At 47.7% G+C, this 12,369-nt stretch overlaps 1 protein-coding gene across 1 annotated transcript in view; it reads right to left on the bottom strand.

Annotated features, from left to right (window-relative positions):
* The window catches only part of LOC115108233 (formin-like protein 2), an 80,701-nt gene that overhangs the window by 32,673 nt on the left and 35,659 nt on the right, over window positions 1–12,369 (bottom strand). Inside the window, 2 exon segments of the mRNA XM_065011980.1 lie at window positions 544–620; window positions 5,904–5,984. Of these exon segments, the coding sequence (XP_064868052.1) occupies window positions 544–620; window positions 5,904–5,984 (158 nt within the window).

Below are 12,369 nucleotides of genomic sequence, written 5' to 3'. Positions count from 1 at the left end.
CAATGCGCAGACGGTGCTCGGCATGTGGTTCACGTGCAACACACAGAGTTGTGAACGGTCTGGGATTCTCATTTGACATTGTGATAGGCGACTGTTGTAATGTAACAGAGTCTGCCTGGGGTTGTATTGTCTAGGTAGGATTTGGCTGGCTGGCTGGTCTCCTGTCTGTGGCTGGGGGCTCGGGTCAAAAGTAGTGCACTGTGTAGGGAATAGGGTGCCATTTGGAACACATACCGTTCCTTCCTGTCCTCACAGGGTCACAAAGTGGTGCCGTGTCACCAGTGACCTTGCTCCAGTCCCATCAACCCCCGCTGCTTCCTGCTGACCCTTATCATCCCTTATCCTGCCTCATCCTGCCTCCAGCACCCAGCATGCACCCTGGCCTCATTACCACCTGCGACCACAGCTGACCTGGGATGAGACCCAAATGGCACCCCACTCCCTTTCTAGTGCACTATTTTTGACCAGGGCCCATAGGGTACCAATTTGGGACGCAGGCACTTGACCTTCACATTCACATACTTAATCTTAATTATTACTCACCCTATGTGATTGGTCCTTAACGAAATTTCCAGTTCTCTCAGGACCTGGGTGGACTCCTGCACCCTCCGTCTGAATTTCTGGGGTTAAAGAAAGAGACATTTTGAACATTTCATCGCTCCGTTCCGTATTCAGTAGACCGATATGTCGGGTAGAAACGTTGAGTGATTTGTGGGGCATTTCACCAACCATATCATCATCAACAGAGAGCCAGGAAACATGAAAGTCAACATAATGGACAGTCCTGCTCATAGAATGCTTGACTTTACCGTAGTCATTCCAATGTCTGCTTTGCGTAGAAGCAGTTCCTTCATCCGGAGCAATATAATCGTCAGCATCCCAAATGGCACTCTATTCCCTATACAGTGTACTTTTGGTCGAATGTGGTGCACTACAGTATATAGAGAATAATGTGCTATTTGGGATGAGGCCATAATCAACTCATTAAAATGGATCTGGCTTGTGTTTGAGCTGTCAGGGCCTTCACACAAACACACACACAGCATATATCCATTCTAGTCCCGTTGTGCTGTTCCCGTGGTTACATGTCCAGGAACAAACGCTGGGTGGACTGAAGTGTATGACCTGCCCTGCATGTGAATATGCAACGTGAGACAAGTGTTCGTGGGGAGGTTGTTCCCTCTCTCTCTCTTTCTCCCTCTCACCTCTCTCTCTCTCTCTGCTTTCATTTTCAGACAAAAAGACCCACGACTCCAAACAAAAGCCTCACAGCCTGTTACGCAAAAGTTGCGCGGAGGAATCCAAAAAGCAATAGCGTGAGCGACAGGGCTTTGCCATTAGCATTCATAATCAACTCCCAGAAGAACCGGTGTTGATCACTACTCGTTCAGTGGAAGAGCCTCCCTGATGGCAGACAGTGAATCATTGCATCACCAATGACAGAGACAGAGGAGGAGGCTCCCAGTCTCCATATCAACCCATTTTTGGCTGAGCTGGAGCCTTCCCTTTCCATGATGTGTCTATGGCTGGCGGCATCCCAAATAGCACCCTATTCCCTTTATAGTGCACAGGGCTCTGGTCAAAAAGTGGTGCACTAGGTAAGGAATTAGGGTGCCAGACAAACAGAGCAGTGCCCGGTGTTATAAACACACAGAGAGAGAGAGAGAGATGAGTACAGGGATGTTCCCATTGGCAGGGTTTCTCTGGTCCTTGGCCTGTAGTACGGAGCTGGGGTGTGTGTTTGGCACATGTGAGATGAGAAACAGTGTTTTTATTAGGGAGGAGCCCCCTTGTGTGTTTATATGGAAAGCGGCGCTAGTGTGAGGTGTACTGCGCAGACTCCCTGACCCACACACACAGCGGTCACGTACACACACACACACACATCACTCCTCACTAAGTACTACCAGCTGCCGCTCAGATCCAGAGAGAGCAGGGGGAACGAGACGAGAGAGAGAGAGCAGGGGGAACGAGACAAGAGAGAGAGAGAGAGAGAGCAGGGGGAACGAGACGAGAGAGAGCAGGGGGAACGAGACGAGAGAGAGAGAGCAGGGGGAACGAGACGAGAGCAGGGGGAACGAGACGAGAGAGAAAAAGCAGGGGGAACGAGACGAGAGAGAGAGAGCAGGGGGAACGAGACAGAGAAAGCAGGGGGAACGAGATGAGAGAGAGAGAGCAGGGGGAACGAGACAAGAGAGAGAGCAGGGGGAACGAGACAAGAGCAGGGGGAACGAGACGAGAGAGAGAGCAGGGGGAACGAGACGAGAGAGAGAGCAGGGGGAACGAGACAAGAGCAGGGGGAACGAGACGAGAGAGAAAAGCAGGGGGACGAGACGAGAGAGAGAGCAGGGGGAACGAGACGAGAGAGAGAGAGCAGGGGGAACGAGACGAGAGAGAGAGAGAGAGAGAGGGGGAACGAGACGAGAGAGAGCAGGGGGAACGAGACGAGAGAGAGAGAGCAGGGGAACGAGACGAGAGCAGGGGAACGAGACGAGAGAGAGAGAGCAGGGGAACGAGACGAGAGAGAGAGCAGGGGGAACGAGACAAGAGCAGGGGGAACGAGACGAGAGAGAGAAAGCAGGGGGAACGAGACGAGAGAGAGAGAGCAGGGGGAACGAGACGAGAGAGAGAGAGCAGGGGGAACGAGACGAGAGAGAGAGAGAGAGCAGGGGGAACGAGACGAGAGAGAGCAGGGGGAACGAGACGAGAGAGAGAGAGCAGGGGGAACGAGACGAGAGCAGGGGAACGAGACGAGAGAGAAAAAGCAGGGGAACGAGACGAGAGAGAGAGCAGGGGGAACGAGACAAGAGCAGGGGAACGAGACGAGACAGAGAAAGCAGGGGGAACGAGATGAGAGAGAGAGAGCAGGGGGAACGAGACGAGAGAGAGAGCAGGGGGAACGAGACAAGAGCAGGGGAACGAGACGAGACAGAGAAAGCAGGGGGAACGAGATGAGAGAGAGAGAGCAGGGGGAACGAGACAAGAGAGAGAGCAGGGGAACGAGACAAGAGCAGGGGAACGAGACGAGAGAGAGAGCAGGGGGAACGAGACGAGAGAGAGAGCAGGGGGAACGAGACAAGAGCAGGGGAACGAGACGAGAGAGAGAAAGCAGGGGGAACGAGACGAGAGAGAGAGAGCAGGGGAACGAGACGAGAGAGAGAGAGCAGGGGGAACGAGACGAGAGAGAGAGAGCAGGGGGAACGAGACGAGAGAGAGAAAGCAGGGGGAACGAGACGAGAGAGAGAGAGCAGGGGGAACGAGACGAGAGAGAGAGAGCAGGGGGAACGAGACAAGAGAGAGAGCAGGGGGAACAAGACGAGAGAGAGTGCAGGGAGAGAGAGAAAAAAAAGCAGGGAAAGAGAGAGGAGGAAGAGAAGAGAGAGAACAGAGAAAACAGGCGGAAGGGAGATATAGCAAAGAGAGAGTGAGAGAGGGGAAAAGAGGTCGAGTGGGGAGCTGTGATGAGTGGAGGACGGTGCATGCTCCGGGGAGGTCATCTTGGAAACAAATAAATGGCCGATACATTCTTAGGGAGTTTTTTGGAATGAACCTCTTCCTCTTTGGCTGCCTATTGGCTGAGAGGAATGCACGGGGGCCTGCATATGTAAAGAGGCGGCAATGACCTCCAGCTCCGGCTCTCCACAGAGGCACAAAGTGGCAATTGTTCCGAGTCGAAAGAAAAGGGGGTTGAACAGGAATGTAAAACCATAACTCTCTTTTTCTGCATCTCTCTCTCTCCCCTACTCTCTCTTTCTCCCCTGCGCTCTCTCACACACTATCTTTCCCCGTCTCTCTCCATTTTCCAACTCTCTCTCTCTGTCTCTTTCCCCCTCTACCTCTGGTGCCCGCTGCTGACCTCCTGCGAGGGACACGCGGGACTGTTGTTGGAGCATGGTATCAGCCCAACTGTGGAGGGAGCAGACTCTGACGACTCATAGTTCCCAGGGCATGTGATAAACAGCCCAGACGTTTGGACGCGAAAATAAACACAGGAGCCCAACCGCTCGTCAGACGTGTTTTAATAAGCGCTGTTGCCTCTCGCTGAAGGCTCGATTCCAGCCCGTGACAAACGGTTTCAATAAAGATAGAGGAAGATCATACTTTGGTCAGCGGTGTTAGACAAACAAAGACAGCGAGGGCTCGCTGCCTAAACGTATGCAGGCCTTGGAGTCAGTGAATGCGTCCCAAATGGCACCCTATCCCCTACATAGTGCACTACTGTTGACCAGAGCCCTATGGGACTCCCCTATGGACCCTGGACAAAAGTAGACCACTATATAGGGAATAGGGTGCCATTTGGGATGCAGAGAGTGTGTAATAAATCCTTCCTTCAGCCATGGCAGTGCTAAGTGTTTACACCCCGAGAGAGAGTTAAACCTGGACCAGTCATTTCCGTCATCTGGGAGCCATCCTCCCGTTCACCATGCCAACATCCCAAATAGCACACTATTTCCCTATATAGTGCACCACTTTTGGCTCGGCTCCAGTCAAAAGTAGTGCACTATAGGGACTAGGGTGCCATTAGGGAGGAAGCCTAACCCTGCCCCATCCCACAATGCACTCCTCCTCATAGTCTTGCATCTGACCACAACATGAGCACTTGTTATCTACCATACACCATCCTCCTTCCTCTCTCTATTCCTCGCTTCTCCTCTCCAATGTTGCTCTTCATCCTCCTCCTATCCTCCTTCCCCTTCATCTCCGTCTCCAGAGAGGAACGTTAGTCCTTCAGTCACGTTCTGTATCATCAGAGAGCCGACTACGGATGCGTCCCATATGGCACCCCTATTCCTTTTCGCCGTCCACTACTTTTGACCAGGGTCCATAGGGCTCTGGTCGAAAGTAGTGCACTGGAAAGGGAATAGTGTGCCATTTTTTGGATACAACCCTAAAGAGCAGGGCGATGCTCTGAGGGAGACGTAGGCCCCGAGCTTAGAGGGGTTCATCGATAATGCAGCTAGAGCTGCAGGAGTGCCAAATTACGAGGCGTGTCGCGATACAAGATGCAGAACATATTCTCTTTGCTTTTTCGATCGGGGAGAGACGAGGAACACACTTCAATACTAGGGGGGGAGGGGGGGGCAGCATAGGCAGATATTCTATCTCCGTAGCAGAAGTCACATCCATTGGCTGATCTAGAACTGCTTTCTTGCCCTCTTCACGCTCCCGTAGCATATGATGTCGCTCCGAAACCTTCAATCCAGTCGGTCAGCGTAATTTAATTATCTGGAGCAATTTGATGTCCCTCTGGCAGAGTCGCTCGGCGCTAATTTGTTTTTATTACAGAGACAACTTTGTGGCCTCGTCCCAAATGGCAACATACTCCCTATAGAATTGCCTATATACCCTATAGGCCTTGGTCAAAAGTAGTGCACTATATAGGGAATCGGGCGACATTTGGAACGCATCCCATCGGGACAGCGGCACTATCTCCCTCCGCAAGCCAAATCTCTTCCTATTGGCGAGGCCTGAGCGCTGGCTGACACTTTACTCTGGAAAACCTTCTCGCCTCTCCAACTCCTGTGGCCAGAGAGTCAGCCTCAGCCGGTACTGGCTGCTTCCCTCCCCTAACACTACCACCGGCACGATATCATAACGCTCCTGTTAGCTATGGCTCCGCAAGGCCATGTTCACGCCCAGGGACCACTACTTCTCAGGGCAACACAGCTGTATGGTGGGGATACCCTGGGTAACATTCACTAGGAATGAAACGGAAGCAGAAGGGGCTAAATGGGAAGGGACTACGTGAACTTAAACGTTTAAAGTTTTTTTTTTACATTGCAACATGTTTTGCTACGTTTTGCTACAAATGAATGTAACACGGGTGGTGTTGAGCTGAAAGGGGAAGGAAGAAGCTGAGGCAGTGGAACAGTTGGTCGGGAAGAATCCACACTCTCCCTTACCTTCCTGGTGGCGGCCGGGTCCAGAAAGCCCCTCAGCTTCTGGATGTATGTGTGGGGGGGGTTCTTCACTTGGAATCGTTCCTGTGAGAGGGAGAGATAGAGAGAAGAGAGAGAGAGGAGGAGACAGAGAGAACACAAAAACACGTTACTTTCACCCTCATTCTGTAGTTACTCAGCTAACTGTGGAGGGTTAAAGGGGACAACATTAACTGTCATTTGGTTTACTGGCGATTGTGCCAAATCACTGTTGTTGATTTCCACTCAGTAGGCAAAACATTAAAAACGTGCTCTTTCCACGACATAGACCAGGTGCATCCAGGTGATGTCACTTGTTAAATTCACTTCAATCCGTGTAGATGAAGGGGAGGAGACTAGTGGTCGACCAATTATGATTTTTCAACGCCGATACCGATACAGATTATTGGAGGACCAAAAAAAGCCGATAGCGATTAATCGGTCGATTGTTTTTATTTATTTGAAATAATGACAATTACAACAATAGTGAATGAACACTTATTTTAACTTAATATAATACACCAATAAAATCAATTTAGCCTCAAATAAATAATGAAACATGTTCAATTTGATTTAAATAATGCAAAACCAAAGTGTTGGTGAAGAAAGTAAAAGTGTAATATGTGCCATGTAAGAAAGCTAACGTTTAAGTTCCTTTCTCAGAACATGAGAACATATGAAAGCTGGTGGTTCCTTTTAACATGAGTCTTCAATATTCCCAGGTAAGAAGTTTTAGGTTGTAGTTATTAAAGGAATTATAGGACTATTTCTCTCTATACCATTTGTATTTCATATACCTTTGACTATTGGATGTTCTTATAGGCACTTTAGTATTGCCAGTGTAACAGTATAGTTTCCGTCCCTCTCCTCGCCCCTACCTGGGCTCGAACCAGGAACACATCGACAACAGCCACCCTTGAAGCATCGTTACCCATCGCTCCACAAATGCTGCGGCCCTTGCAGAGCAAGGGGAACAACTACTCCAAGTCTCAGAGCGAGTGACGTTTGAAACGCTATTAGCGCGCAGCCCGCTCACTAGCTAGCCATTTCACATCGGTTACACCAGCCTAATCTCGGGAGTTGATGGGCTTGAAGTCATAAACAGCGCAATGCTTGAAGCATTGCGAAGAGCTGCTGGCAAAACGCACGAAAGTGCTGTTTGAATGAATGCTTACGAGCCTGCTGCTGCCTACCATCGCTCAGTCAGACTGCTCTATCAAATCATAGACTTAGTTATAACATAATAACACACAGAAATACGAGCCTTAGGTCATTCATATGGTCGAATCCGGAAACTATCATCTCGAAAACAAGACGTTTATTCTTTCAGTGAAATACGGAACCGTTCTGTATTTTATCTAACGGGTGGCATCCATAAGTCTAAATATTCCTGTTACCTTGCACAACCTTCAATGTTATGTCATAATTACGTAAAATTCTGGCAAATTAGGCGGCCCAAACTGTTACATATAGCCTGACTCAAGTGACACAATTTCACCAGGTTGCCTGCTAACCTGTATTTCTTTTAGCTAAATATTCATATAATATATACTTCTGTGTATTGATTTTAAGAAAGGCATTGATGTTTATGGTTAGATACACATTGGAGCAAGGACAGTCCTTTTTCGCGAATACGCACCGCATCGATTATATGCAACGCAGGACACGCTAGATAAACTAGTAATATCATCAACCATGTGTAGTTAAATAGTGATTATGATTGATTGATTGTTTTTTATAAGATAAGTTTAATGCTAGCTAGCAACTTACCTTGGCTTACTGCATTCGCGTAACAGGCAGTCTCCTCGTGGAGTGCAATGAGAGGCAGGTGGTTGTCATAAGGTGAACGCACCAATTTGTAAGTCGCTCTGGATAAGAGCGTCTGCTAAATGACTTAAATGTAAATGGTTAGAGCGTTGGACTAGTTAACTGTAAGGTTGCAAGATTGTATCCCCGAGCTGACAAGATAGAAATCTGTCGTTCTGCCCCTGAAGAAGGCAGTTAACCCACCGTTCCCAGGCCGTCATTGAAAATATGAAGGTGTTCTTAACTGACTTGCCTAGTTAAATAAAGATTTTAAAAAGATGTAATTTTTTATTTATTTTTTAAGTAAATCGTCCAAATCGGTGTCCAAAAATACCGATTTCCGATTGTTATGAAAACTTGAAATCGGCCCTAATTAATCGGCCATTCCGATAAATCGGTCGACCTCTAGAGACAGGTAAAAAAAAAAAAATGTAAGCCTTGAGACATGGATTGTGTATGTGTGCCATTCAGAGGGTGAATGGGCAAGACAGAAAATGTAAGCGCCTTTAAACGGGGTATGGTAGTCGGTGCCAGACGCACCGGTTTGGGTTAATACCTAAAACGCTTTTTCACACTCAACAGTTTCCCGTGCGTATATCGGCACTCTAATAAAAGGCCACAAGGTCATCACTCACAGCGGCTCCACTATCACAGACTCGTCAAATTAGGCTCGTTGGTCGAGGTGGATGTGTGGGCGTAAAAGCGCAAACGTCTAGCAAAGCGAAGGTTGCATGTTTGAATCTCATCACGGACAACTTTGGCACATAGTATATTATACTAAAGCAACGTAATAGATCGTTTTGTTGCCAACCTTACTTTGCTACCTGACAACTTTACGTTTTTTACTTTTTAATTACCGTTTATATTTTTAGTTTTTCCCTCGCAACTTTTTTTTCTCCATTCAACTTTTTCACTCCGGATGCTTTATCTGGACATGGTTCGTCAGGACCTCCAACAGCTGAAGCTAAGTAGTAACATTAACATGATGCCTTCTAATTGCAGTCGCTGTATAATATACAGGAGAACGATCGCCTTACGGCGAGGATAGCTGTGCTGCAAGCCAGGCTTCAGACGCAATTGTTAGGCAAGGGAAATTTCAGTGTAGGAAAGGATGAACAGCGTCTGTGACACCAGTAAGTACAGATAGTAACGTTAAAATAAATCCCCTCGCACGGTCCCCACAGCCGGACAACTTTCTCATGGCTTCTGGAGGGAAATGCTGTAGGAATGCTCAACCGGTGTCGCTCATTCAGCCGACAGAACCTTTCAACAGCTTTTCCTCATTAAGCAGCGAGTCGGAGTCTGAGGCCGAGCCTTCTCTTGTCTCTACTCCTCCCGTTACGGGGTCTGAGATGCCGAAGCTTCCCACCATTAGCTCTGACAAATTGAAAACCCTAGTCATTGGAGACTCCATTACCCACAGTATTAGACTTCAAACCAATCATCCAATGATCATACACTGTTTACCAGGGGGCAGGGCTACCGAGGTTAAGGCTAATCTGAAGATGGTGCTGGCTAAAGCTGGCAAGTGTAGAGAGTATAGAGATATTGTTATCCATGTTGGCACCAACGATGTTAGGATGAAACAGTCAGAGGTCACCAAGCGCAACATAGCTTCAGCCTGTAAAATCAACTAGAAAGATGTGTCGGCATCGAGTAATTGTCTCTGGCCCCCTCCCAGTTAGGGGGAGTGATGAGCTCTACAGCAGTCTCACAACTCAATCGCTGGTTAAACTGTTTTCAGCCCCTCCCAAAAGATAGAATTTGTAGATAATTGGCCCTCTTTCTGGGACTCACCCACAAACAGGACCAAGCCTGACCTGCTGAGGAGTGACGAACTCCATCCTAGCTGGAGGGGTGCTCTCATCTTATCTACCAACATAGACAGGGCTCTAACTCCTCTAGCTCCACAATGAAATAGGGTGCAGGCCAGGCAGCAGGCTGTTAGCCAGCTTGTCGGCTTAGTGGAGTCTGCTACTAGCACAGTCAGTGTAGTCAGCTCAGCTATCCCCATTGAGACCGTGTCTGCGCTTCGACCTAGGTTGGGCAAAACTAAACATGGCGGTGTTCGCCTTAGCAATCTCACTAGGATAAAGACCTCCTCCATTCCTGCCATTATTGAAAGAGATCGTGATACCTCACATCTCAAAATAGGGCTTACTTAATGTTAGATCCCTCACTTCAAAGGCAGTTATAGTCAATTAACTAATCACTGATCATAATCTTGATGTGATTGGCCTGACTGAAATCTGGCTTAAGCCTGATTAATTTACTGTGTTAAATGAGGCCTCACCACCTGGTTATACTTTGCATCCCGCAAAGGTGGAGGTGTTGCTATTTACGAAAGCAAATTTCAATTAACAAAAAAAGAAGAAGACGTTTTCTACTTTTGAGCTTCTAGTCATGAAATCTATGCAACCTTCTCAATCACTTTTTATAGCTACTGTTTAAAGGCCTCCTGGGCCATATACAGCGTTCCTCACTGATTTCCCTGAATTCCTATCGGACCTTGTAGTCATAGCAGATAATATTCAAATTTTTGGTGATTTTAATATTCACATGGAAAAGTCCACAGACCCACTTCAAACCGCTTTCGGAGCCATCATTGACTCAGTGGGTTTTGTCCAACATGTCTCTGGACCTACAAACTGTCACAGTCATGCTCTGGACCTAGTTTTGTCCCATGGAATAAATGTTGCGGATCTTAATGTTTTTACCTCATAATCCTGGACTATCGGACCACCATTTTATTACGTTTGCAATCGCAACAAATAATCTGCTCAGACCCCAAACAAGGAGCATCAAAAGTCGTGCTATAAATTCTCGGACAACCCAAAGATTCCTTGATGCCCTTCCAGACTCCCTCTGCCTACCCAAGGACGTCAGAGGACAAAAAATCAGTTAAACACCTAACTGAGGAACTCATATGATTATAGTGTAGTTTGGCCCAGGAGTGTGAAGGTGAACGGAAAGGCTCTGGAGCAACGAACCGCCCTTGCTATCTCTGCCTGGCCGGTTCCCCTCTCTCCACTGGGATTCTCTGCCTCTAACCCTATTACAGGGGCTGAGTCACTGGCTTACTGGTGCTCTTTCATGCCGTCCCTAGGGAGGGGTGCTTCACTTGAGTGGGTTGAGTCACTGACGTGATCTTCCTGTCTGGGTTGGCGCCCCCCCTTGGGTTGTGCCGTGGCGGAGATCTTTATGGGCTATACTCGGCCTTGTCTCAGGATGGTAGGTAGGTGGTTGAAGATATCCCTCCAGTGGTGTGAGGGCTGTGCTTTGGAAAAGTGGGTGGGGTTATATCCTGCCTGTTTGGCCCTGTCCAGGGGTATCATCTGATGGGGCCACAGTGTCTCCTGACCCGTCCTGTCTCAGCCTCCAGTATATGTGCTGCAGTAGTTTTTGTGTCGGGGGGCTAAGGTAAGTCTGTTATATCTGGAGTACTTCTCCTGTCTTATCCGGGGTGACATTTACTCCTGAGGTGCTGACTTGTTGCACCCTCGACAACTACTGTGATTATTATTATTTGACCATGCTGATCATTTATGAACATTTGAACATCTTGGCCATGTTCTGTTATAATCTCCTCCCAGCGCAGCCAGAAGAGGACTGGCCACCCCCTGGTTCCTCTCTAGGTTTCTTCCTAGGTTTTGGCCTTTCTAGGGAGTTTTTCCTAGCCACCGTGCTTCTACACCTGCATTGCTTGCTGTTTAGGGTTTTAGGCTGGGTTTCTGTACAGCACTTTGAAATATCAGCTGATGTAAGAAGGGCTATATAAATACATTTGATTTGATTTGATACTAAAGTAGTTGAATGTAATATATCATACTAAAGTAGTTGAATGTAATATATCATACTAAAGTAGTTGAATGTAATATATCATACTAAAGTAGTTGGATGTAATATATCACACTAAAGCAGTTGAACGTAATATATCATACTAAAGCAGTCAAACGTAATATATCATACTAAATGGATCAAATCATACTGGTGTGGTCAAAACGTAGAATACTATACGTATTATATTGTATGACCGCTATTGCATTGGTAGGCCAATGTAATGTAACCTAATGTAAAGTAACATATCATACTAAATGGAGTGGCACGGATTTTAGTAAGATGTAATATGTTTGAGACCAGGTTGGCTACCATCTTGCCAGAGGTAGAGTGTTGTGTCAGAGAGAGACAGTCTCCTCAGGTTTAATGAACTGACATTAAACAAACCCAGGCAGACCACACCACACTGTCCTGATATCGAATGATTAGTAGTCGGCTCATCTGTAGGTGACAGACAGGGTTCCATCCCAAATGGCCACCTATTCCCTTCATAGTGCACAACTTTTGACCAGGGCTTGTAGGTCAAAGTGGCCAGTACAGAAAGGTGATTAACTAGCCTTCACAGCCCCAGATCCCAGATCAGAATCACCAGACTCTCATAGATTTGTGTCTATGCGGTGGTGCCTTAGAAGGCTGTTCAGAGTGCATCTGGGACACCAAAGAGCGCAGGACGCAGGCTGGCTGCCTTGTTTGCCCTGACCGACTGTCTAGGGCTGGTAGTAGGCAGGTTTTAGGCCATAATTTCCCCCACAGTCCTCCAAATTCAAGCAAGAGGGATTAGCGGAGGCTTTGGATCACTCCGAACGGG

The sequence above is a fragment of the Oncorhynchus nerka genome, linkage group LG3, assembly GCF_034236695.1.
Source record: "Oncorhynchus nerka isolate Pitt River linkage group LG3, Oner_Uvic_2.0, whole genome shotgun sequence".
Lineage (NCBI taxonomy): Eukaryota > Metazoa > Chordata > Actinopteri > Salmoniformes > Salmonidae > Oncorhynchus > Oncorhynchus nerka.
This window is presented reverse-complemented; position numbering and strand designations above follow the sequence as displayed.